The sequence below is a fragment of the Lepisosteus platostomus genome, chromosome 12 (assembly GCF_059453375.1).
Source record: "Lepisosteus platostomus isolate fLepPlt1 chromosome 12, fLepPlt1.hap1, whole genome shotgun sequence".
In the NCBI taxonomy this organism is placed as follows: domain Eukaryota; kingdom Metazoa; phylum Chordata; class Actinopteri; order Semionotiformes; family Lepisosteidae; genus Lepisosteus; species Lepisosteus platostomus.
This window is the reverse complement of record NC_142622.1, coordinates 9,668,965-9,694,057: the sequence shown is the minus strand read 5'-3', so window position 1 is coordinate 9,694,057 and position 25,093 is coordinate 9,668,965. Positions and strand designations below refer to the sequence as shown.

The 25,093-nt window shown below is 45.9% G+C and overlaps 1 protein-coding gene across 3 annotated transcripts in view; it reads right to left on the bottom strand.

Annotated features, from left to right (window-relative positions):
* The window catches only part of cep192 (centrosomal protein 192), a 39,445-nt gene extending 14,352 nt beyond the window's left edge, over positions 1–25,093 (bottom strand). For 2 of the 3 annotated variants that reach the window (XM_088600836.1, XM_088600839.1), the window contains exons 1-30: positions 24,927–25,093; positions 23,888–23,998; positions 23,022–23,158; positions 22,059–22,117; positions 21,520–21,664; positions 21,114–21,232; positions 20,671–20,760; positions 19,957–20,112; positions 19,378–19,534; positions 18,545–18,759; positions 17,928–18,047; positions 17,128–17,518; positions 16,387–16,539; positions 15,897–15,961; positions 15,429–15,647; positions 14,995–15,136; positions 14,755–14,843; positions 13,142–14,303; positions 12,642–12,771; positions 9,817–9,991; positions 8,746–9,586; positions 5,632–5,780; positions 5,025–5,255; positions 4,350–4,475; positions 3,514–3,654; positions 3,139–3,202; positions 2,251–2,390; positions 1,584–1,676; positions 1,089–1,207; positions 104–304 (exon numbers count right to left, since the gene is read on the bottom strand). In XM_088600836.1, the coding sequence (XP_088456962.1) occupies positions 104–304; positions 1,089–1,207; positions 1,584–1,676; positions 2,251–2,390; positions 3,139–3,202; positions 3,514–3,654; positions 4,350–4,475; positions 5,025–5,255; positions 5,632–5,780; positions 8,746–9,586; positions 9,817–9,991; positions 12,642–12,771; positions 13,142–14,303; positions 14,755–14,843; positions 14,995–15,136; positions 15,429–15,647; positions 15,897–15,961; positions 16,387–16,539; positions 17,128–17,518; positions 17,928–18,047; positions 18,545–18,759; positions 19,378–19,534; positions 19,957–20,112; positions 20,671–20,760; positions 21,114–21,232; positions 21,520–21,664; positions 22,059–22,117; positions 23,022–23,158; positions 23,888–23,998; positions 24,927–25,093 (6,107 nt within the window). The remainder of the gene's footprint in view (positions 1–103; positions 305–1,088; positions 1,208–1,583; positions 1,677–2,250; positions 2,391–3,138; positions 3,203–3,513; positions 3,655–4,349; positions 4,476–5,024; positions 5,256–5,631; positions 5,781–8,745; positions 9,587–9,816; positions 9,992–12,641; positions 12,772–13,141; positions 14,304–14,754; positions 14,844–14,994; positions 15,137–15,428; positions 15,648–15,896; positions 15,962–16,386; positions 16,540–17,127; positions 17,519–17,927; positions 18,048–18,544; positions 18,760–19,377; positions 19,535–19,956; positions 20,113–20,670; positions 20,761–21,113; positions 21,233–21,519; positions 21,665–22,058; positions 22,118–23,021; positions 23,159–23,887; positions 23,999–24,926) is intronic. The other variant, XM_088600838.1, reaches the window with a different exon arrangement.

The following is a 25,093-nucleotide window of genomic DNA, read 5'->3' as shown; positions in this document are numbered from 1 at the left end:
GTGTAGGGTGTAACATTTTCTTGCATAAAAAAAAACTGAAAAACTCTGCAACAAAACTCTGAATGCAATACACTACGGAGAACCCAATTCCTACATCTCTTACACAGCTCTGCCAAGAGTGACACCTCCCCAGGCCATGAACTGCTTATTGGAGAGAATGGGAGGCACTTCACTGGGCAGCACGGGGTTTGCAGACAGCGGTTTTCCGGATGAGAGCGATTTCTCGGCCACCTCCGGCGCAAGCTCCCCTTTCAGCATAACTTCATATTGAGGCCCAGTTGGCAGCACCAGGATCGTCAACACACTGAAATAGAAATGCATACACCCACAGACATAAGGCGATCATGATGCATTTTAATATAGTTGACCTCGGCGCAAGAAGTGTGACCCCCTATAACTACATTAGAGCAAACACTGATCTGAATCAAAGAGGCAAGAACAAACTGGGCAGCCTTTGCAAAAACGTCAGAAGGTGTTGATCTTCCTCTCCACCACCTATCACTCACGTGTTTTGTGTAAAGCAAAATCCATCTGTGACAATCCTTCACACCCCTTGTTTAATGAATTCCAATTACTCCCATCTGAACCGATACTTACTCCAAAACCAATCGATTTAAGTTCTCATTCGTACCTGTAGCCATATCCTTACTTAACACTTGATTTACTATGCAAATATATATTGTTTTTTCCTACACCAACACTGCTGCTTTAAAACATTCCGGGGATAATAAAGACACTCTCTTGAGAACCTCTGGTGCTGGTAGGACAGTGGTGCTCATTGCCTCTCCAGGAGGGCCAGAAGATAAATTGGTGACTCTTCTCCCCAAGCTCCGAATTAACCAATTGAACATGCCGAAGTATTTCTTCGATCTGTTGGGCACCTAACTGTTAGGCCAACTCTGAAATATCTTTTTCAGAGATCTTTTGCTTTACAGAAACAAAGCCTGCACGTTCCTGAAAACACGTCTAACCTCATAAAAGCTCGGGGCAGTACTACTGTGCACCTCAGCAACACAGCCGGTCATCTCCATCTCTGTACGCACCGCCGTTATGCTAGCTCTTGAAAAGGAGATGGAGAGCTGCCTCACCTCTCTCTGTACTTGCTGCTCCCCCGTGCAGTAAAAGAGATCACAAGCCCCTGTTCATCCCCAGCATGGAGGTGAAGCTCCTCTGGTTTCACTGAAAAGCAGTCTTCAGAGTCCGTACACTGTGGGTTCAAGAAAACAAAACATCCGAGTTAGAATGTCTGTAAAATGGTGAATTAAAAATGAAAAACTGAATGGGGAAAAAAAGTCATTAGAATACAGTGGTTTCCAGAGAAAAACAGTGCAAACTTTCAAATGAGTTTTTTTATCCCCCAGTTTTGTTAATAAGCAAAATAAAAGGTAAAAGGTAAAACAGCTTAAACATTTGCTTGGTTTTTGACTGTCCTTCCTAACAAACTGCCAGACTTATTCAGTTGGTGACACCTTCTTGGTTCCTGCACCAAAATAAAAAAATATCAAGGTCAAGAGAGACACAGTTTGAATAAATTTGGCATTTGTCAAACTAGAACTGAGACAACACAGGCGAAGCAACATTACCTTTATCTTCAAATGAACATTGATGTTGCCTGCGTTCTTTAAAGGTAAAGTCTGTTGGACGGTTTTTCCAAAGGCTGCCAAGAGATGAACAGTCTGCAAGAAATAAATGCATTTCAATAAGGCAGTATTTCCAAATAGGGGCTAAGCAGTGGCTCTGTGGCTAAGGATCTGTGCCTGTGGCTGGAAGGTTCAAATCCCGCGGCCAGCAGAGGAATCCTACTCCGTTGGGCCCCTGAGCAAGGCCCTTAACCCCAACTGCTCCAGGGGCGCTGTACAATGGCTGACCCTATGCTCTGACCCCCAGCCTCTCTCCCTGTCTGTGCGTTTCATGGAGAACAAGCTGGGGTACGCGAAAAGCGAGAAACGCCCTGGGATTTTTAATGACCACAGAGTCAGGACCTCGCTTTTACATCTCATCCGAAGGACAGCGCCTGCTTACAGTATAGTGTCCCCGTCACTATACTGGGGAACCACATGGACCGCAGGGTGAGCGCCCCCTGCTGGCCCCACTAACACCTCTTCCAGCAGCAAACTTTTCCCCAGGAGGTCTCCCATCCAGGTACTGGCCAGGCTCACACCTGCTGAGCTTCAGTGGGCTGCCAGCTGTGAGTTGCAGAGTGATATGGCTGCTGGATGTCTTTGCCCGACAGGGACACTTGGGGCTCACCTGCAGGTCCTTGGGCGCGTGTACTCTGGCAGTGCCTGATCGGGCTCGGAGAGGAACGCTTCTGATGACCTGGCTGGGGCCGGGGCTGTCCACTTCAATGTCAACCCGGGCAGCGTACTCCTCCGCTGGGCCCAGCTCGCCTGCAGGGCAAGAAAAGAATCCCCTCTGCACTCAAGCAGGAAAGCACTGCCACGGGCAAAACACCCAAACTGAAGAACGACAAGCTTAAATCCATTAAGGAACAAGTAATAGGTTTATTCTATGCTGAAAAGAGAAGAAAGAAAATGTTTCGGCTGTGAAGCCTCACACCCATGCGGACCCAGCTACCCACCTTAAATATATAAAGTTAAAAAACATTATATCTCATTTTATTAATATAATAGTATAAAAGTTATGATTAATAACATTTATAGCACATATATTTTATACATCCTGATATATAAAAAGTACTCGCGAACTAAGCAGGTCACATTTTAAGGTGCGTGTTGGGGGGGGGTTGTGTTGTATTTGAGCTACATTAGCCCTGCAATGGGCTGGCCCATCCAGTAGGAGAGCAGTTGTGCCTTATCAGACCTGCATTTAAGTGGCATTTTCATTATAGATTATATCAATGCCACTAGACAGCCATTAAAGTATCTTCTAACCCTTCCCCAATCCAACCCCTCTTCAAGTTATTGCACCCAAGGCAATAGTTTCTATATTTACAGACCCCACCAGACAAAAGTGTGGCCTACTGCATCCCTCAATCACTCCATTACTCTTTTTGCATGACTGTTTTGGGACATCTGTCTGTTCTCTACACCATTCTCCATCTAGAAAACAGCCATCTTAAATTTTAGATGTTTTTTTCCAGTACATACAGGAACCAAAAAGGTGTTCTCACTGTACCTGAGCTGGACACGTATTTCTGAGGAGCACGGAAATGAACCCACACCAAGAAGGTTTCTGGATTCTACACGAGAAGGAAAAGAAGTGTATAAGCTTTAGATTTCCCCCCCCCCCCACTTCCCCAGGATCCACCCCCAACATGACTTACACCATGCAAAAAACAAAAATAAGGGCATTGCTAACTCCCTAAAAAGCAATTTTGGACAGACTGGCTATTAACAGCTTGTGAACAGCGCTCAGATCGCGCTGCATGAAACCGAGACTTTCAACCCCAGCAGAGCGCCCCTCCGCATCGCGGGTGTGGAGTGGACGTGCCAGTTCAGCTCTCAGTCACTGAGTCGCGCCAAAGGCAGAGACGGCGCTGGCGACGCGTACCTCCCCGTAGTTGGCGTGCATCACATGGCTCATGACAGACGGCGCGGCCAGCGGGGAGACGCTCCCAGCCTGCAGCACTCCTTCCGCCTGCGCGGCGACGGGGCTTTTGGAGAAAGTGAAGCAGCGCCAGGCTGTGGCATTCTAGAGCAAAGAACAAAGGAGGTGCCGTTTCTCTTCAGAAATTCACGATTGTCCTCGGAAGGGGGTGCTTCCACCCAAACAAGATGCAGGAACTACATAAAAGGGTCAACCAAATCTCCCCCCCCCCCCCAACCTCTCTCTCATACAAATAAAAGAAAATGCACAAACTTCCGCCACATGACAATTTTCTCACTTTTTGTGAATTTTCAAACGGCTCCACACACACACACACACTGGTGTGGCTCTGTTACCGATTTTCTAAAATGTATTTTCATTTTTTTTAAGTTAAAAAGGCAGGCTCAAGTAAAAAGAAAAAAGAACTCCAACAACTAAACCTCACCGTTTCTTTCGACCTTTGTATACCCATTTTACATTGTCAATAATAAGTAGCAAAGATGGAGAACACTAAAATTGTGATGCTTTGATTGTTATTGCCAGTAATATAAGACACCACTTTGTAAAGGAATTAAGTTTTCTGACAGTATAACCGAAAATATGAATATACACATCCACCCTGATGTGACACTCAACACGCCACATCCAAACAGCGCTTTCAACCCAAACAGCGCCTCAGCTAGTATCTGATGACAGAGGACCACCCGTGGCTGCTGAACAGGTAGAGCACCTGATCGGCTCTTCCTCTCACAGCCTCTGCAGGAAGCAAAGCTGAAAGGCGAGGAAGCCGCCTCACTCACTGTGCTGATCACCAGTCGAACGGGCACGGTGGCGTGGGTCCGGTTGATGAGTTTCAGGGGCAGGGCTTTCACACTGCCACTTGTGAGGTCGCCAAAATCCAGAACACCCGCTGGCCCCACGTCCACCTACGTTTGAGCAGAAGAGACACATTTTACAACAAAGGGCTGAAGCAAAGAAATGAACCTTTAAAACGGAGAGGCCAGAAATTAAGCACGACCTGAAAAGAAATGCATTGCTTACTATAGCTCTTGACTTGGGTCAGACCAAAGACTGAGCTTCACTAAAGTCATGAAAACCAGTTTACTCAAAAATCAGACGGGCCATTAAGATTAAATCTATGATTTGAGCTCCTGACTGCGTGAGGCGGTAAGTCAATTTCGTTCTCTACATGGGAACTGCGTACTTCAATCCAGAGCTCCCGGTATGTTACTGTGCTGCCATTTAACCTTGCGCAATACTGACTAGTCAATACGCCAGCTTTTTTGGAGAATGATCAACCAAGAGCAAGAAATGAGCTGGTACCACAACGTTGCGAGCAAGGGCCACGAAGAAACGAACAACGAAAAACAAGCAAATTTTAAAAGAACACCGAACACATAAGCACAGCACAAAAGGAGCTTTTCACTCCACGTTCTGCAGTCGGCATAAGAGCCAGCATGACTCCATATACGTGCCTCTAATAAGGGGGTCTCCGCCATGGCCATCAGGACCACTTTCTGTGCGAAGGCTTCTGCCTGCGCCACGGTGCCGGACTCTGCGGAGACGGGCCAGGAGGACACGCTGAGAACGCAATGGTAGACGCCGGCCTGGAGGGGGATGAACAGCACCTTCTGCTCCTCGCTCGTTCTGGGTCCAATGATGGTTTTGTTTTTCACGATCAGCAACTGATAAGGCAAGGACTCCACCTGCGGCACATGCACACGGTAGAGGGGAACACATTCACAGACGGGCTCACACGGACGGGAAGTCCTTTTGGAAATGATTATTTTCAGATGACGACGACACACGCCAATCATATTTTAAGTTTCTTTAACATTGAAACTTTACTACATTTTAAACAAGATCTACATTTATAAAGGTGACAGACTAAATCATATTTAACATTTTTTGGTGCGTTCGTTCTTAGGGCAACAGAACACACTCGTATCCATGATCACATTCGCAGAGTGAATCAATATGCTGGGAAAATCTCTGCAAGGGCCAAACACGAATGTTGTGCAAACACCAAGAAAGATGCAAGCCCCTCTGGAAATTTAAAATCTTCCATCCTCATAAACGGACCTTCTCCCCATCGATAGACAGGCTGGTGGGGGCCATGTTGACCTGCAGCCAGCGCTCAGTTGGGTTGAAGATGCTCAGAGAGGTCTGCGATGCAATTCCAACACAGCAGGCATGGGGAAATTTGAGCTCTTCTGGCACAACAACACGTGCTGAGGAAATAAAAATAAACACACTGACATGAACTTTTGGAAGAGCGTGCTTTGTTGTTGTGTTATCCCAGCATTTCCGTTTTTAAAAACGTCATGTACCAAAAAAAAAAGTTTGCAGTGTAGAATCCAATACTTCAAGCAAGAAAAAAGGTGCTCTAGAATGCACAAAAAATAAAATTATGTAAAACAAAAAATTTATGGAAGGGTCTATCAAGACAAGCCATTATCCTATTCATACTAAGTGTAAATGTACCAACAGGCTATATCGGTACTTAAAGGCACTGCACAAAAAGGCACTTAAAAGGTTTTTCTTGAACTCAGGTCTGAATAAATCCTGTAATCAGCAGTGTTTAAATGGAAAAAATGCACTCTAAGAGTAGAGCAGAACTTCTGCTTGGGTAGAAGTTTCCGTTGAACCCAGAGGTCAGGGCTTTTATTCTCAAATCTGCCAGAAGGAAGAGAGAAAAGCACATTCCCAGGGTGGTTCTGATCCTTGGTTATATTATTGTTCTGAGGCAGCGTGTGGGGAAGATGGTCTGGATAGAGAGAAGTTCTGTGCCAGTGATGACCCTGGCTGTCTCCACCACCTTCTGCATGAGCTGAGCAAATCGCCATACCCAACTGTAATGCAGCCAGCGAGAATGATTTCTATGGCGCATCTGCGTTTGTGAATATGTATCAAATCTCCCGAGTCTCCTGAAGAAGTACAGGCTCTGGTGTGCTCTCCTGATATCTTTGCCTATGTGATGGGACCAGGTCAGGTTGTTGGGGATATGAATGCCCAGGAACTCGAAGCTGCTGATTATCTCCACAGCAGCCCCCTCGATATATAGACAGGGGGCATGGTCCTCATGGCACCATACCACTAAGTCCTTGACCTCTTTCCTGTACTCGATCTCATCATTAGTTGTGATCAAATCTACAATGGTGGTGCCGTCAGCGAACTTAAAGACGGAGTGGGAGCTGTGTCTAGCCACACAATCACGGGTAAACAGGGAGTAGAGCAGGGGACTAAGGAGGCTCCTGTGTTGAGGATCAGAGTGGAGAACAGGCAACAACACTTCCTCACAGATTGAGGTCTGCCCGTCAGGAAGTCCAGGCTCCAGTTACAGAGAGGAGTACTAAGGGCCAGGTCCAAGAGCTTGACCTCATATTGGCATCCGTGCAACAGCATGTGGAAATGATGGCCAAAGTATGCACTGTACTAAATACAGTGCCTTGCGAAAGTATTCGGCCCCCTTGAACTTTTCAACCTTTTGCCACATTTCAGGCTTCAAACATAAAGATATAAATTTTTTATTTTATGTGAAGAATCACCAACAAGTGGGACACAATTGTGAAGTGGAACGAAATCTATTGGATTTTTGAAACTTTTTTAACTAATAAAAAAATGAAAAGTGGGGCGTGCAAAATTATTCGGCCCCCTTGCGTTAATACTTTGTAGAGCCACCTTTTGCTGCGATTACAGCTGCAAGTCGCTTGGGGTATGTCTCTATCAGTTTTGCACATCGAGAGACTGAAATTCTTGCCCATTCTTCCTTGCAAAACAGCTCGAGCTCAGTGAGGTTGGATGGAGAGCGTTTGTGAACAGCAGTTTTCAGCTCTTTCCACAGATTCTCGATTGGATTCAGGTCTGGACTTTGACTTGGCCATTCAAACACCTGGATACGTTTATTTGTGAACCATTCCTTTGTAGATTTTGCTGTATGTTTGGGATCATTGTCTTGTTGGAAGATAAATCTCCGTCCCAGTTTCAGGTCTTTTGCAGACTCCAACAGGTTTTCATCCAGAATGGTCCTGTATTTGGCTGCATCCATCTTCCCCTCAATTTTAACCATCTTCCCTGTCCCTGCTGAAGAAAAGCAGGCCCAAACCATGATGCTGCCACCACCATGTTTGACAGTGGGGATGGTGTGTTGAGGGTGATGAGCTGTGTTGCTTTTACGCCAAACATATCGTTTTGCATTGTGGCCAAAAAGTTCGATTTTGGTTTCATCTGACCAGAGCACCTTCTTCCACATGTTTGGGGTGTCTCCCAGGTGGCTTGTGGCAAACTTTAGACTAGACTTTTTATGGATATCTTTGAGAAATGGCTTTCTTCTTGCCACTCTTCCATAAAGGCCAGATTTGTGCAGTGTAAGACTGATTGTTGTCCTATGGACAGACTCTCCCACCTCAGCTGTAGTTCTCTGCAGTTCATCCAGAGTGATCATGGGCCTCTTGGCTGCATCTCTGATCAGTCTTCTCCTTGTCTGAGCTGAAAGTTTAGAGGGACGGCCAGGTCTTGGTAGATTTGCAGTGGTCTGATACTCCTTCCATTTCAAGATGATCGCTTGCACAGTGCTCCTTGGGATGTTTGAAGCTTGGGAAATCTTTTTGTATCCAAATCCGGCTTTAAACTTCTCCACAACAGTATTACGGACCTGCCTGGTGTGTTCCTTGGTCTTCATGATGCTCTCTGCGCTTTCAACAGAACCTTGAGACCATCACAGAGCAGGTGCATTTATACAGAGACTTGATTACACACAGGTGGATTCTATTTATCACCATCAGTCATTTAGGACAACATTGGATCATTCAGAGATCCTCGCTGAACTTCTGGAGCGAGTTTGCTGCACTGAAAGTAAAGGGGCCGAATAATTTTGCACGCCCCACTTTTCATTTTTTTATTAGTTAAAAAAGTTTCAAAAATCCAATAGATTTCGTTCCACTTCACAATTGTGTCCCACTTGTTGGTGATTCTTCACATAAAATAAAAAATTTATATCTTTATGTTTGAAGCCTGAAATGTGGCAAAAGGTTGAAAAGTTCAAGGGGGCCGAATACTTTCGCAAGGCACTGTATATATTAACTAGGATTCAACTTTTCACCCCAACAGACAAGTCTAAAATACAACCACTCATTAGCTAAACTGAGGAATAAGCACAGACCACTGTATGACATCCACACGTATCGGACAACCTACCTTGGACATCCGCAAGCCCTCCTCCAGCCCACAGGTCCAGCGCTCCCAGGTCATTGTGGGAGGTGTACGGTTTGGCGGCACTGATCAGGGGTGGCTCCAGAGAGGAAGGAGTCCTGTAAAGCTGGACTGGATTCAGGAGATGAGTGGAGACTTGAACACCGAGGGGCCCTGAACTCTGGACGTGCCCCACTGGGTTGCTGGTGCCAGCCAGGCTGGGAGGAACCCCATACAGCCCAGCGGCTGGTCCCACGTGGTACAGATGCAGAGGGATATCAGTTCCCAGGTACTGCTGGGCAATCTGAGAAGTGAACAGGGAGCGGCCAGTAAGGAGAGTGGGGACCGCGGGAGGGAGATCCTGCACAGACCCCTGAGGCTTGAAGCTGGAGATGGGAACGTATCTCTGGTCCTCTGAGCCGAAATGACGATGGCTCCCAGCAAAGACGCTGGCGGGGGCTGGGTCTCCGGCGTGCTTCCACTGCTGGGAACTCTGGTCAGCGCTGAGCTGCGGCTGGATGCTGGCGGCGGTGGAATAACCCGAATCCGTCTGCGCGGCGCGGGAGGCAGCGGGCTCGGAGCGCCGCGTCTGGCTCCCCGGGCCCGAGGCAGAGCCGCCGCCGCACGCGGGATAGGCGCCGCATTCGCTCCGGCTGCGGGCTTCGCCGGGATCCGCGGCAGCCCGCCGCCGGTCGTCCCCAGAGCTCCTGGGTCTCGGGCCGAGGGCGCCCACGGATCGCGCCCGAGACGCCGGCCCGAGCTCCGCTCCGCCAGGGACGTCCTGCTGAATGGGGGGAGTCGGACTTGCCCGGACAATGGTGGTGCTCAGCGCGATGCTGCTGTTAGTCTGAATGCAGAGGGGGAGGGAAGGGGAAAAAAAAAAAACAGGTACAGATGGCGTATACAATAATTCGCTTTCCTGCAGTGCAAGAATCATCTTGCACCATTTATGGAAGAATCCTCAAGACCGTCTTACACGCACAGAAGAAAAGTTCCACTGTGGCTTTCCTCGCACCATGCGAGGCTCTTGGCTTAGTACTGAAGGCCGAAGCCAGGGGGGCGAGTCCTGCTCCTCACCTTGTTCTTCTCCGGGCTGGGAATGCTGGTGCTGTTCTGCAGCGTGCTGTCGCTGCAGGAGATGTAGGTCAGCCGGCTGAGGCTGGGGCTGGAGCAGCTGGACTGCGGGGACAGCTGGCCACAGGCGCACTGCGCCGGGGCCCCGGCGCGGGGCAGAGGAGAGGCGCCGCCGGACCTGGAGCAGAAGAGGGAGGGCACCAATCACAGGCCATGCAAATCTAAAATGACCGCTGGGGGATGGGGAGATGGTGCAGGAAAACTGACACATCACCAATACACAAATGACATTTTTATAAGTCAAGTTTTGTTTTTTATACAAATGAAAGATGAGATCCTCAAAGCATTTTATTGCTTTTGAGTTGTAGTTACTAGCAAACAAAAAGACATCATAACCAGACTGCAGCTATCAATGACAGAATTATCAATCTTCTGATTAGAATGCCACTGCTGAAGTGAAGCCAAGATAACGGAGTTATCCTAGGATGCCCTGTGGTTATTTCAATACATAAATCTTCTTGGCATGAATCAACACATTGGTCCATTACTTCACAAATGTATTCCCTCTTAAGACCAATGCAGATGGCCACATGAATGTCTGCTAGTTTGCTTTAGGAATACACAATGCTCACAGCATGCAAACCAAAAAAAATAAAATAAAATAAAAACACCCCCAATTATATGGATGCATTTTCAGAATACAGGTATCTTAAAAACTGTCATTTGTAAAACTTTGGCAAAACTACAATGACCTTTAAATTTTAATCTCCTTCCCTTCACTGTTAATGTGAAAATTGATTCAGTTTAACAAGTTGACAGATTAAAGTTTATCAGTAGTTACGGTGCTGGAAGGCCTGATTTCACAGAACAGGTTTTCAAGTCCACATTTCTGGGTGCACATGACTTTTCTTCCTCTGTGATGACAGACAACCCTTTGTGAGAGTTTTAGCAGGCAGTATCACACAGTTTTCGCCAGTGTGGTTGTCTCATAATATTACATTATCATACATATTTCAAACTGATGTAGGAGTTACATGAAGTACCTCAGTTATGACACTTAAATTTTACAGGCTACAGATGACAAGAATACCAAAGTACCCCTCACCACATTAAAAAAAGGAATTGACAAAACCTACAAATGTGCATCAAAGAAGTGTAGAAAATGCTTTCCAAAAACTAAGGAGGAAGTAGTTATTCGTACACGTTACCAGACCTATGGCTAATGAGCTCATGAATTAACTACTTAATAGTAAAGGTTTTACTCATGGCATTTTCTTTCAATCAATTATTCTCTCTCATGTTGATGGCCGACTAATCCACCCATTTAGAACAGGTCTGTTAATACTTTATTCATGTTTGGTCTGTTAAATACCATTCGCTCAGTAGGCATTAAGTGCAATGTAAGTAATGCCTGTCAGTTCCCATTTAGGCATTAACAAAGTGGAAAGAACGGTTTGCTTGGAGCATTAAAGCATGTGTCCTTAAGGGAATAATAACATGCAGATCTATGCATTTCTAATTTAGACGACGCCCTTTTGCTCTCAATCCATACACAGCAGGCAAGTGTGGTGGAGTTTGTTCTTAGCAAAGGAAAGGTACACCAGAGACTTATTTTATCCCTGTTATATAATTGAAAATGGCGATATCGCTGCCTCTGCTTTGGCAGTTTGGAATCACTTGTGGCTCCCAGAGTTTTTCTAAACAGCACAAGATGGAACAAAAATTTCACATAATTCTAAATATTACAGTTATCTTTGTAGCATTGGACTGAGACGTGTATTAATCATTAATTAAGCCAACAAAACCCAGGGCTGTAAGGAAATGTGGCCCTTTTTTCAATAATTTGCAAATCCTCCTCTGGCAGGAATTACACTGAAAAGACGACTCCTCTAGTGTGCTATGAGGTTGTAGCATTTTTGTCCATTCCTCCAGAGTTATTTAAGTTACTTCACAAACACAAACTAAAGGGTATGAACATCCCTCATGATTTTGAATCACCGATGTTTCATTGGATTAGTCCAGAGATTTAGATGGCTAGCCTAAAAATGTAAGAGTTGAGCATTTTTTTTGTTTATTTGAAGTGTGGTCATGCTAGAATGTCCATTGCTGGCAAAGTTTAGGCTTATTAACACAGGAAAAAGGCTGTTTGGCTAAAAAGTCCAAGTAAGTCCAAGATCCTACGATCTCAAAAAGGGCTCCAGGACCTGAAGAAGCAAAACACCTCCAAAACATAACAGACACAAACCTATACTTCACAGTAGCAATGAGATTTATATTAAACACAATGCTAATGAGCATGTCCAAAAAGATCACTTTTGTTTTGTTTCTTCACACCACAAGACATGGTAACAACGGACATTCAGATGGAGTCAAAATGCATACTTGCGTTACTTTTCTGCGAGTCATCCTCAGAAAAGGCATCTTCCTAGCAGCCTGGCCTTGAATGCCACATTCAAGCAGGCAAAATTAAAGCAGCATGTTGTACTATATAATATGACCTTGTTTTCTCTGAAAATCCAGTAACCAAATTAAACATAAAAACACGAGATTAAAGCAGATCACAATTTACACCTCTCAATACACCTCTAACCCTGAAGCACATTTTCCATATTCTTAAGTTTTAACGTTCAACTGCGAACTGCCTTTAATTTGAAATTCAAGCAATTGATATGTTTACGGTAATTCTATTCTTAATTGAATCAACCCGTTAGTCCCTTTTCATAATTGGCCCCGACCCATAAGAACAAAACTGTCTGAGGATGTTACCACAAGCAACAGGTCCAGAAATCAGATAGAAACTAGCTCTGTAAGAGGGCGAGGTGATTTACCCTTCAGCACCCTGTGACGAGGTCTGGCTGGGAGAAGAGTGAGTGAGAGGGGATGTGGAGGGCCTGAAGGTCATGTGGCTCTCTTCGGGACACTTGGAAGCCTGCTCAGGGGATCTGGAGCAGACAGCATCTGCAACAGGGCAATTCTTTGGGTCAAGTCAAGATAAAGAACACACAGAATGGACCATGACTTCTAAGCACTGCAGTAGCATAAAAGAATGAATAGCAATCAGCAATAAAAAAAGTTTGTAAATCCATTAGTTGAAACAAAACCCCTGTAGATGAAAGTATAAGTAAATTTCCCCAACACCTCTATGGGTCACATTAGGCTGCTTATTTATCTCACAACTTATTTAAAATGGATAACTTTCACAGAGCATCTGCGTTCATAGGTACTGCAATCTGGCAATAGCCCAGGTTTTATACACAACAGGAAATTTAAATTGTGCAGGAAAACCTCAATCAGAAAAGCACTCAGTGTTCTACACAGCGATTCTTACCATCTCTATTTTGCGACGGTGCCACAGGAGAAGGACTTGGGCCCACAAAACTGACACGCTTTTCTGCTCCACCTCCCCCCTTCCCCGCTGGACTCTTCACCGCCGTCTTCATCTTCGGAGGACTTTCCCCTGCGTCGCTCGGACCCCGGGGACCGGCTTTGGCGCTTTTGTTGGAAGGCAGCCCCGACGGCGGGCTCCGCTGGCCTGGCGGGTATCTGGGAGCCGGAAGTGCACAGCCAGGCTCTTCTGCCTTCAGGCCGCTAGCGCCAAGGGCTTGAAGAGGCGTCATCTCTGAGCTCGAAACATTTGGTCTAACCTTGCCTAATTTTGTGCCGCTTTTTCCATTGTCCTTAATCAACCCCGAATTGCCGGGCTTCTTTACAGTGCTGCCAGGTATCGGCCTTTGCAAACCACCCACATTAAAAGCAGGAATACCTTCTACTGCAGTACCACAGGCTTCCCCTTTGCTTACAGACCTCTCACCCGCAGCAGAGGAACCAACAGGAGCATAGCTCGTCTTTGGTCTCGGGAGAGCACTTCTTTGTGCGATCTCTTTTCTGGCTGAGCCTGCGCTTCCGGTCACACTCGCGCCAAGGGAAGGAACTGACAATTTGGTAGTGCTGGAAATGTCTGCATTACTTCCCCAATCAGCAGTGTTGTCCTTTCCATCACAGGCACTCGTGCAGACGCCTTCCTTGACCCTGGAAGCACCCCCACTGTCCGCAGGGGGAAAAGAGTCCCAGAGCGTCAGCGGGACACCAGCGCCGTCAGCCCAGTCAGGAGAGTCAAAGCTGTAGGGGGACACCGAGCGCGTCTCGGCTTCAGTGTCACTACCAGGAATCTCGGTTTTCTTCAGGTACTTCTCGATGTCCAACACACTCAGCTCTCCAGCTGAGGTACTCTTCTGCAGAGCTTCGAGAAGCCTGTTCTGTTCCGACTGAGAATGGACAGCACGCCCCTGCACTCCTGTCTGAGATTTCTTGCTCTGGTTTTTCTTAGACAGCTGCATTATCATGGCAGCAAGCTGCGCTGGATCGGAACTGACAGAGGCATCTGCTATTGCGGATGCAATGGTGCTTATGCTCAGCATAAAGTCTTCATGAGAAGAGCCTCCATTTCCTTTACACGTTTTTTGATTACTGGGGGTGTTAGGCTGCAGATCCTGAAGATGGAAAAGAAACCACTGATTGGAGCGTACCTATGCACACTTTGATCAATTCACCAGCAGCAGAGAATCGTTACAAAAAAAAATAACGACATGATTTAGAGATAAAAATGCTTTTATGAAGTGACAGTGCATTCGGTTTCCCTGTGCCAGAAGCAGGAAAATGAATGAACGGTGCCTCAGCACAAAATAAAGCTACTTAAGTCACATTCTCATAGAAGTCTTATTCTAACGTTTACAGTGATGCTCTTTTGGCAGGTAATTAAGAAGATGGATAAAAAAAAAATCACAATTCTACATAAACTAAAATGTGTTTTTTCCCCAACATTGTGATTTGTAATTGAGACAAGTTAAGATTGCTTTTTCCTCATCTGTGCACAAGGAATTCTATTACTTCACAAACAAAAATTTCATTTTGAATACAGAATTATCCTTTCCTAAAACAAACCTGATTGTCCTTTTGAAGAGATTCCTTACGAACTTCTGCTTCAGGTACAGCTGCCGACGTCTCTGCTTCTAATGTTCTGTCCAGATCTTCTACGTGCGATTAAGAGAAAAAACAATTTACATAAACATACTATACCCTAGAAGCAATGTAATATTCACATAAATTAGCATGAACACATTAAAACAGTTTTTCCATCATAATACCATTCCTATCATTAGGAATTTGTCCATTCTCACACACCTGGGTTCATGGTTTCGTCCGCGTCGCTGAAGGTCAGAGCATCGTCAGACCCTGGGCTGCCTTGGGAGGAGAAACCGGAGGGCCTGATCAGTGCAAAAGGCTCCCTCTTTTCCGGAGAGGTGATGACGTAACCAAACGAAGGCTGTGAGAAAAGAACGCGTCACTATTTCCATCAACCCCACTCTTCAATAACAAAAGAATTCAAGAAATGGGAACAGAAGACCGATCCGAAAGACATACCAAACATTATGATGTTCCAAGACCTTCTTAATACTACACACCCGATGAGGTACATCTCACAGAAGAGATTTTATGGGTTTTACATTCAAACACTCAAAAGGTTTTTCCAGGACCTAGCATAACACTGCCTCCACATGTTGTCAAACCAATGTTTTTAGCGGTCAAGGTAAAACAGACGAGGAAAGGCCACTGACCCGTTTCACGTCGTCCTGACCTTCAACTCCCAGGCACCCCAGAGCCTCGGACCTCTGTCCGAAGAACTGACCCAAGGACAGACGCAGGTAGCTCTGATTGCTGTGCTCGAACTCGGAGGAGACCTGCGAAGCTCGCATGAGTATTGAGTTTCTGGAAGGAAGCCTCCAGGAAGTGTCTCCCAGCCCAAGACTTGCGCTCTGGGCCACCATCTGCTCTTCCTTTAATATTACATATAAAGACAGAGTTACACACACATCTGAATTTAGATATGAATTCAAGTGCAAAAGAAATGGAAGCACAACTTGAGCAGTATGGCACAGAGCCAGCCTTCACACTAAAGGGAAATTTATCCACGGCATGAAGAAGACCAGTGTCTTCTGGGCTGGTTTTATTTCTAGAGTTCAACCAACCTTCAACCTCAACGCTTCAACTCAGTGCAGTCACGCCTAGCGCACGAGAAGTCCCACCTGCATGAAACGGTGCTCCTTTTCAAATTCCTCTTCAGCTTCAGCAATTTTTTCAAGAGCATTGCCTGGAAAACAGGCAAAACACAAGATTAAGACATCTGAAGAAAGAATGGCAACAGATTTTTGCCTGGCACACTCAAAAAAATAACCTTTAAGTGGATTTCAAAGGCTCAGTCTGCAGGTGCAAGAACAGACATGATCTTATTTCTAACATGCTCTAAAAAATCCAGATACCTTTTCTTTAAAAAGAACAATGGTGGCACTAAATAAGCTGTCAACACTTCTTATTGCACACATTCCTATAAAACAATGAAACACTATGATCTATTAAACCACGTGTGCCACACACTGCATTAAAACCATTATGTTAAGTAATAGCACCATGACACACATAGCACACCTATAATTACACATCATATGCGAACATGATTGTAGCCGAGTTCAATTATTTTATCAAATCCTGTTTTTTGCACAGATGGTCTCTGCTTACTGGCCGAGATGAAGTCTTCAGTCTGAAACTGTTCAGCAGCATTTTCTAGTCCGTTAGCCTCCAGCTCCTTCTCAAAACAGGAGTAATATGCCAAATCGGTCACCCATTTCCCTTCCTCGTTCTGGTAGACTACATCATGCTTCTCATTTCCCTCTGAAACAAGAGAAATACCGGGGCTTTTCATCATCTTCTACGTAGCTTAAAAAACGACGGAAAACGGCTCAAAAGAGCCCTGTGAAACCTGACAGAGCAGCAGCAAAAGCTTTGAAAGGGCACCTGAGGTCCCAATTTTACAGATCGATTTTTTAAAGTCATCATGTCGCAAACTCGCATTCGAGTTCCCTTGAATTTCAATGTGAAGCAGGCCTTCCTGCTCACCAGTCACCGTAATGCAGGAGCGCATAAATACTGGCTGTGGACCAAGCATTTCAATAAAGAAATGTTTCAATGGCATCTGCGTGGGGAGTAAACAAGCAGTATTTCGCTGTAAAAGGGCATCGAGAACAAAAACAATTTCTATTGGGTTAAAAGAGATGTATTCACAAGCTGGCTTGTTTACAGTGTCATAGGGCCACACACACACACACGTCACCACCGGACGTTTTGTTGCCTAGTTCTGAATCACAGAACATGGCACTGCGCATACCTGGAAAGCTAGTCTATTTCGTGATGCAAATTGGAGTAATGTTTTACACGTGACTGTGCGCATTTTACCTTTATTGCGATTCGAAATGCACTCACCGGGATTTAGGTCGGGGGCCGTGCTGTCAGGGCAGTTGCTCCAGCCATCGTCGGAGTCTTCCATCGGGAAGGTCTGGGACAAGTACTTGGCCTCCAGGGAGGGCCGGCACCCGGCAGCGGGGAGGTGCTCCTCCTCCTCCTCGCTGGGGCTGTCCGTCCGGGGTTCGGGGGCCGGCGAGTCCCCGCAGGGCCCCCCCCGGAGCCCCAGCGCCTCGCCCTCAGCGCCGTGCGGAGGCACCACCACCTGGGAGAGGTGGAAGCTGCCGGGGGCCTCCTCGAGGAAGGTGTCCGACTGGTCGGGCGGCACGGAAGGTCGGGGGGCAATCCTCAGGTACAGCGAGTCCAGGTTCCCATTGGCGAGCGCGGCGGCCTCCGCGCTGTCCATGGCACCCTCCAAAACACAGTTCAGAGCACCCTCAGAAAGAGCCGGGCAACATGAAAAACACGTCACCGACTCAACAGCTTTTCTAGTCAAGGCGGCCGCAAAACATTTTAAAGGAGGAGAAAATGATCATTTCTAGATGTAAAGCAACCTGCAACGCAAAATAAAAACTGAAACGGAGGTGTTAAGCAAGAAACAGGTTTCACGCGCTCTAAAGAAAAGCACGCAGAAGAGGGCTACGCTAAATAAAAGGACTGAGTCACATGTACAGTTTTGGCTTTGCTCAAGTTTTATAAATGCTTCTAAAATAAATTTCAGCTGGCTAATAAAGGCTGAAGAGTGACGAAAGTAAATAAAGCATTAAAAAAAAAGCCAGATCTTCAGATATTTCCAAGAAAGGTAATGCTCATGGGTTTACCAAGGCTTCCTGTCGGTCTAGAGATGTGGTCCTCTGAAACGGAAATGCAGCCGAAAGCACCAGCCCAGTGGTGGAAGACCCAGCTTCTCCCGTTCCTACCGGACCCACACGATCACCCATCTGAAACGCATAATCAAACCATCCCAGTGCCCAGAAAAAACCCTTCAACATTTGTGGCTGAGCAGAGAACCAAAAAAACTCATTAAAAAGCCTGAAAACACTGAAGAAGAAAACGAGGCCCGGTACATCCAGAGAGAAGCTGCGTTGACACGATGGTCAGTAGAGGAATTAAACACAAAACTACGCGAAAACAGTGAAAGGCCTGTCTGGGAAAGGACACGAACTCCTCTGTCCTCAAAGAGGCCCATTACTACGGTTGCTGCTGGATGCTTTCTCAGCCTCCTCAAGAGAGAACTTCAAGTGACCTTTCGGGCTCTTTTCACAGGATAAGGGAAGCCGCTGTCCTCGTTACACAATCGAAGCAACTGATAAACTTTTGTTTATACAAGCTAAAATGCTCAAGTTCACACGGCATTAATCCAATCCAGCACCTACATTTCTTGACGTTCTTCCCCGTGACAATTATCACGAAGGCTACGAAGAGAAGAGTTTCGTACCTCACTGTGTCTTGGGACCAATTCTCCGCTCGCCAGCTGCGAGGGCAGAGGCTCGTCGTCCGCCTCATCTTCGGCGCCGTTCCCACCCACGATCCCCAGGCCCCGCAGCACGTCGTAAGAGGAAGTCTGCGCGTTATTGGAGAACAAGGGGACGGTCGACACGCCACCATCACTGCCCTCCTTGTCACTTCCACTGCTCCCATCTCCTCCTCCACCTGTCCCGGTGTCCAGAACAAAGCCACAAAATAACAAATGAGACCACCTGCTGGAATTACTCATCAGATACCTGAAGGAAACTAGAGGCTGGATTTACGTCAATATCACTTTCACCGTCGACTCTTATAAACCCTAAAGGTCTCTGCTGGAACATGTTAAAAGCTTCTATGAAAAATACTCAGAATTGCCAGTTTTGTTATACCCTCCCAATTTGGAAAAGTCAACTCAACCAGTATTTTCGTGTCTCTGCTTACAGTTACGATAACACCTGGGCAAGGGGAAGAATGAGGAGGTGAAGACTGACGACTCCGGCCACCAGCAACAGAGCCCCATACAGGAGATGAGGCGCGATATTCACTGACAGCGCAGCACACCCGGGAGTTCCTGGGAGACCACAGAAGTGGCTGCCTCACCATGAGCCAAGGCCAATTAATCCCACACTGCTCCTAGGTGATGCTCAGCCAACTGTGTACAGCTGCTTGAGAAATCGAAGCCCGAGCTGGCTAGTGACGTGACCCAGGCCCAAACCCGTGATCACAGAGCTCTATGTGCATCAATGATCCACTAGGGAGGTCCTAGCACTGAGGTTTTTTTCTAAACCAGACATTTTACTGTACCTGTAACTGGTGAGCTGATGACCTGACCCTCAGCCGAGCGCCTGAACTCAATCCCGGAGTTCGTGGCCAGATTTCGTGCTCTGACGGGGGTTTCATCATCATCAGAGCTTCCCCCTTCCAAACCAGGCCTGAAGCTTGGATGATTGCTTTCACCAACCTGGAATAAAAACACATTACAACTGGTGCATCCTGAACCCCTAAAACTCAAGAACAGGCCTGAAACCACCACCACAACCACCCCCCTAAGGGTTTGAATCAATGCCATGTGATTCTTCTTGCTGAAACGCAGGACAATGATTCCCCTAGAGTCAGGGCAACAGTACCAACTCAAGAGGAATTGAGACCGAAACCTCCAAAATGTGAACTGTGCTATATGTGTGCTCGTACATTTTAAGTGCCATTGAGCCAAGTTACCTTTTGTTTCTGTACAAAGAAGTAAACTGTCTTGTGCATCAAATCAACAGAAACCAAGCTTCAGCAACACTTAAAAACAGAACTACCCAACATCCTACTAAAGCAAGCAATCCTTAACTGTTCTATTGATACGAGACTGAAATGTCCCGTCTTCGCATTACATACCAGCTGTCTGGTAGTGCTGGATAACAGGAATGCCCGTCTTGGGGCACTACACCGCAGGGCAGCCTCCAGCTCATCTTCCGTGTCCTCTTCATCACTGGCAGGACAGGAGTCCATACCTGTAGCCGCCAATCGGATATGGGGCATCTGAAAATCATCCTTGAAACAACAAACAATGGCAAATTAAAAGAAAAAAGCTGTTGGAAGATTTGTATTCTTTACAAGTGGATGAGACCCTTAGGTCATTCAGTTACTGAAAACAAACCATGATGATGATGGCAGAAGGACCTCCTCTCATTTGGAGTTATTCTAAATGTTCTTATTTTGTTTAATTGTTACTGAAAGGTTTGGATGGGAGGCCTTCATTCAATTCAGAATTAACTCCCGAGCATATCACAGGATCTTCCAGGGAAGTCATGCACTGGGGTGGACATCTGACTACACAATTCCACTGGAAGAAACCATTAAAATCAGTTCCATTTACACAAGGTTTTGCACATGGCTTTTGAGCACGTGAGGAGATCCAATTGGACCAAAAACTAAACTGCAACCAGTTTAAAAACCCAATTAACTTATCCCAATTTCCAAACGTTCTTGTCTTCTTGGAACTATAAGGAAGGGTTTTGTTTCAAGACCTGACTGGATAAGAGTGATTCAATTAACTACTAGTGGGCAAAGCACAGATTTCCAATGATTTGTAACTTATTGGGCAAATACCTGCTCATAATCGTCAAGAAACTGACAGCGATTCTTTTCTTGATCAGGTGAACTTGGGAGAGACTCATTTTCTTGATTTCCGTTAAGTTCCTAAAATGTACAAAGTGCGTAACGGGAACAAAATAAGATTAATAAAATGTCCGCGTTTTGAACTTCAATCAGTTTTGGCAATACGTTACCCTTTTATTTCTTCATTTTAGAAAATTGGGTCCTTTGAACAACACATTTTCAACAAATGGTGAAAAAACAGTAGTTTTAAATGTTTTACTTTTGTCATTAAAAGCAATCATAATTGCTTCAATGTAGCCAAACAGAGCAATTTATAGGAGTCCCTTATTCCTATTCAGCATGGGAAGCCCAGTGCTCCAAAGAAGCAGAACAATCATTCCACCCAAGGTCTTCGCTAATGACTCAGTGCTCCAAGAAATATGATGTTTACTCACTGCTGCAGGGATCTCTTGCCCTTCCACTTGTCCTCTCTGCATAGCTGGAGGAACCAATGTCTTAAAGTACTGCTCCAGCTCACTGTCAGGAAGTTCAGCCACATCGATGTCATCATCATCTGAGGGGGAAAAAAAGAAAAGTCATCACAAACCCCAGTCGACAGACCGCCCAGAAGCCAAACACCCCCTGTACTCCAACACGAAACTCAGGGTTTGAGGTCATCCTGCATTCACTTCAGTTTCGTTTTTGTCTTCAGACAGGAGACTGACATCGTACTCAAAAATCGACCCGCTTTCAGAAAGACATTTTCACCAATATCTGAAAAGATAACTTCTACCATTCGCCGACATCAGCTTTTGTCCAGTGGAAAAAAAAAAGTTATAACCGAGGAACAGCACGGCATACCCATACTGTCGCTGTTCATGCTATCCAGAGACATCAGTTTTTCATTCTCCAGGAAGCTTGAGAGGCTGGCACTGCAGTTATCACTGTCTGCTCCCTCACTGGCAAGGTGTTCTTCCACTATGGTCTTGGGCACAGCCGATGTGGGCTGAGGACAAATGAACAAAAGGTTAAAAATCTTACAATCACCACGACCAGAGCATTGTGCCGCATCTGCAGGCCAGGAATTACTTTGTCTTCAAAGGCTGTTCAGCATGCCACTTAAGAATGGCAGCAGCATTTATTCGATGGACATACTCAGACACCACTTGGCATTTTCTAACAGCCAGACGAAAAGGCATAGCAGCAACAAAAGCAAAAACAAACTGCATAGAGCACGAAAGCAAACGGAAATACAACACTAATAGCATGAATTCCAAGACTTCAGATTTGCTTATCCCAGAGCAGCCAAAGAAATCCCATTACAAATAACATCATTTAGTATGCAATCTTGCAAGACTGTAGAAAATGGGATTTTACTAATTTGCAAACGGATGCATCACCTTTTTTGCCATGATTTTTGTTCCCAGCTGCAAGTGCGTAATCAAACCCGTAGAAAGTTCTGCAAAGAAAAAAAAAATCCATTGGGTACACAAGTTTTGACAGGAAATTTTACTTACAGACTATATTGTTTATACATATTGCTGACCAGTTACAAAGTGCTCAATACATCATGTGGCTAACCCACTTTCAAACCTCTGCTAATCTGTCTTAGGGGCTCAAACAGAATTTTAGCCGTTCGGACACTTAACTTCAGTTTCACTCATTTTAAAACATGTGTGAAATTAATTCCTTAGCTTCCGTTCTGCCTTTAAAGTAGACTTTCCACTGCAATAAGACACAGACATGAAGTCTGGTTCATGCCGGTACCCACTGCCCATCTTGATCAATGATAGCAGGATATGCCAAAAGAAAACCAAAGCATTTCAAATAAAAATGTTATTATGGGCTACACGCTAGGCAGTGAGGATGAAGCACAACTCCAGAGTTTGACAATTCTGAAGATGAGACGGAAGGTGTAAGAGGATTTAAAAAAATCAATGTAATTGATAGACTAATGGAACATCTCAATGCTAGAACACTCCAGCCAAAGCCTCATGAAGAAGCAGAACTTGAGACGTTTCATGGTATGTCTCCACTGCAAACACCCAAAATCAGCATAAAATGCACAGTATTTCCAGGCACCCTTTTCAATTTACCCATATTGGCAGTTACCAGGGTTAACCCCACACTCGCCAAACGGGTCAGACCACCATCACTCTCCAACTCAACAGCCACGCACCCATTAACAACCCCTCTTCGGTTTTACAGCAAGATTTTTTTACATTTGACCAATGGGTCAGCCAGTTAAGAAGGCCGAAAACCACTGCATTAACATGCAACCCAACAGTTATCGTTTACAAATCCTACAGGCGGCGCGCGACGCGTCTACGGCGGACGCGCAATCAAGACGGAGCCACCAGTACCGGCGCCGTGCTCCGAGTTCCTCCACGTGGACCGGCCCCGCGGCTCGGCCTCGCATGCCGGCTGCGTGTCGTCCAGCTGAACCTTCACCAGGGCATCCGAGATCCGATGGGCGGCGATGAAGCTGTCGGCGTCGCCTCTGCGTGGAGAGAGGAGGAAAACAAGGGCCACGGTCGTTAACAAACCGCCCAGAAGCGTCCGATTCACCCCTCAAAGCAAAACAGCTTCTCGGAAGAACGCTGGGAAACCCATGATGCTGCAGCCCACCCAAGAACCTCCGAACATTTCACCCCCCACCACCACAATGCCTCTCTCTGTTCGCAGAGGAAATTCAAACTTCGATTCCAACTAAAAGTGGAAGCACTAGGTTTGAAATACTTCTGCAATTTCCAAAAATCCTGCACTATTTTTAAAGCCTCGTTTGCATGTATTGCTGTCGGAAATCACCTATTGGAAAAGGCACGATCCGAGTCCCGGAATGTTTGAGGTCAACACACCAGTGAAGAAGCAGGCAATTCGTTTTACAACAGAGCAAGAATGACCTCGGCTCAGGCCCCAGGAATGCAACAAGGAGAAGAAACAAGGTGGGATCCCTTAAATTCCATCAGCAGTGCTCAGGGAGATCTTGCCACATCTCACAAGCCTTGCAGTCCATTCCTCAAGGAATTCTTCCCATACACTTTAATGGTAAAGAGGGCCAGCAGGGTCGTCACTAAAAAACTCCATCGTATCTGTTCACTTCTAAGATCTTCCAACTGGATTTGACGCCACTCACAGTTGTGACTGACATGGCTGATTTAAAGTCTTCCCAGCTCTAAAAGGAAGCAGTCTCCTTACACTTTGAGAGATCCTTTTCAGGGTTACTTACAAGTCATCTTTAAAACCCAGAGAAAATCTTCTTTTGTCCCCATTAGATGACTGGGAGTTTGAAAGAGAAAGTGGGCCATCTTCCAGGTAGGATGCTTGGACATCGGGAGCTCTGCAAAAGATGTCCAGCATTTAAAATTGTGAATTGGGTACAAATGAACGAAGCAAGGCGATATTCATTCATCCACTTGCACAAAGGGCCGGTTACCAATAAGAGAAGGCCATTAATATACTCATCACCACATAGGACCCCATGACAGAATGATCCAAACGTTTCTTTCTAACATTTGTGCACGGATCTAGCATAATAGCTGCTACATTATTACAGACCAGAAATTAAGGGGGGGGGGGGGGAAACATTACTTTTGATGTTTTCAGTAATTCATCCCAGCGCTGTTTTTCAAATGTTCTCTATTATACCCTGTGTGACCGTGTTTTACAATTAAGGCAACATTTATTGCACAAGATAAAATACATGCTCCATTGACAGACTGGAACACAGAACTGAGCAGCAAGGAAAAGAAAAATCAAAGACTGGATTTAGACGTTGCCATAGCAAATCATGTGTCAGAATCAATTTGTTTTTTTTTTTAATTCAGTGCTAAAAAATTAAACACTTTACTGTAGAGGCTGGGAATTTAACGGACAATAAATTATCTTTTTGTGAATGGGCTTTCCGCATCCTTTTCGAAAAGAGGCTTGTTGTGTACGTCAATCACTCTGGCTTTAATTACTGCAGTAGCAGCTAGAGTGGAAGATTACGTTCAAAGAACGTTTCTCCTCTCCTCGTAGTCGCACCACCATCCCGACGCCCAGCAGTTTCTACAGAGCACAGCTCGGGGCAACCCGTTTTTTAAAACCAGACCCCTTTGTTACTCTTCTCTGCACTGTATTTATTTACAGTCTGGGCTGGAAACAGGAAGGGAGCTGGTCTCAGGCCGAGTTATCGGCCACTCAGCAGGAAGCCCGTTCTGTAACGAGGCCCGTGGTAAAAAAAAAAAAAGAGCCCCCAATCCCCCCCCCCATCAGCCGGGACCCACCTGCTGTCAGCTCCTGCTCTAATTTTAGCCACAGTGGAAGCAGCAACAGGCAGCCCCAGCGTGGAGCCCAGGGTCACATTCCCTAAAGTGCCAGTGCTGCTGCTCAGGGAGCTGGACAGAAAGCTGGGGAACGGCTCATCTTCTATGTTCCGGAAGCTTTCGGTCAT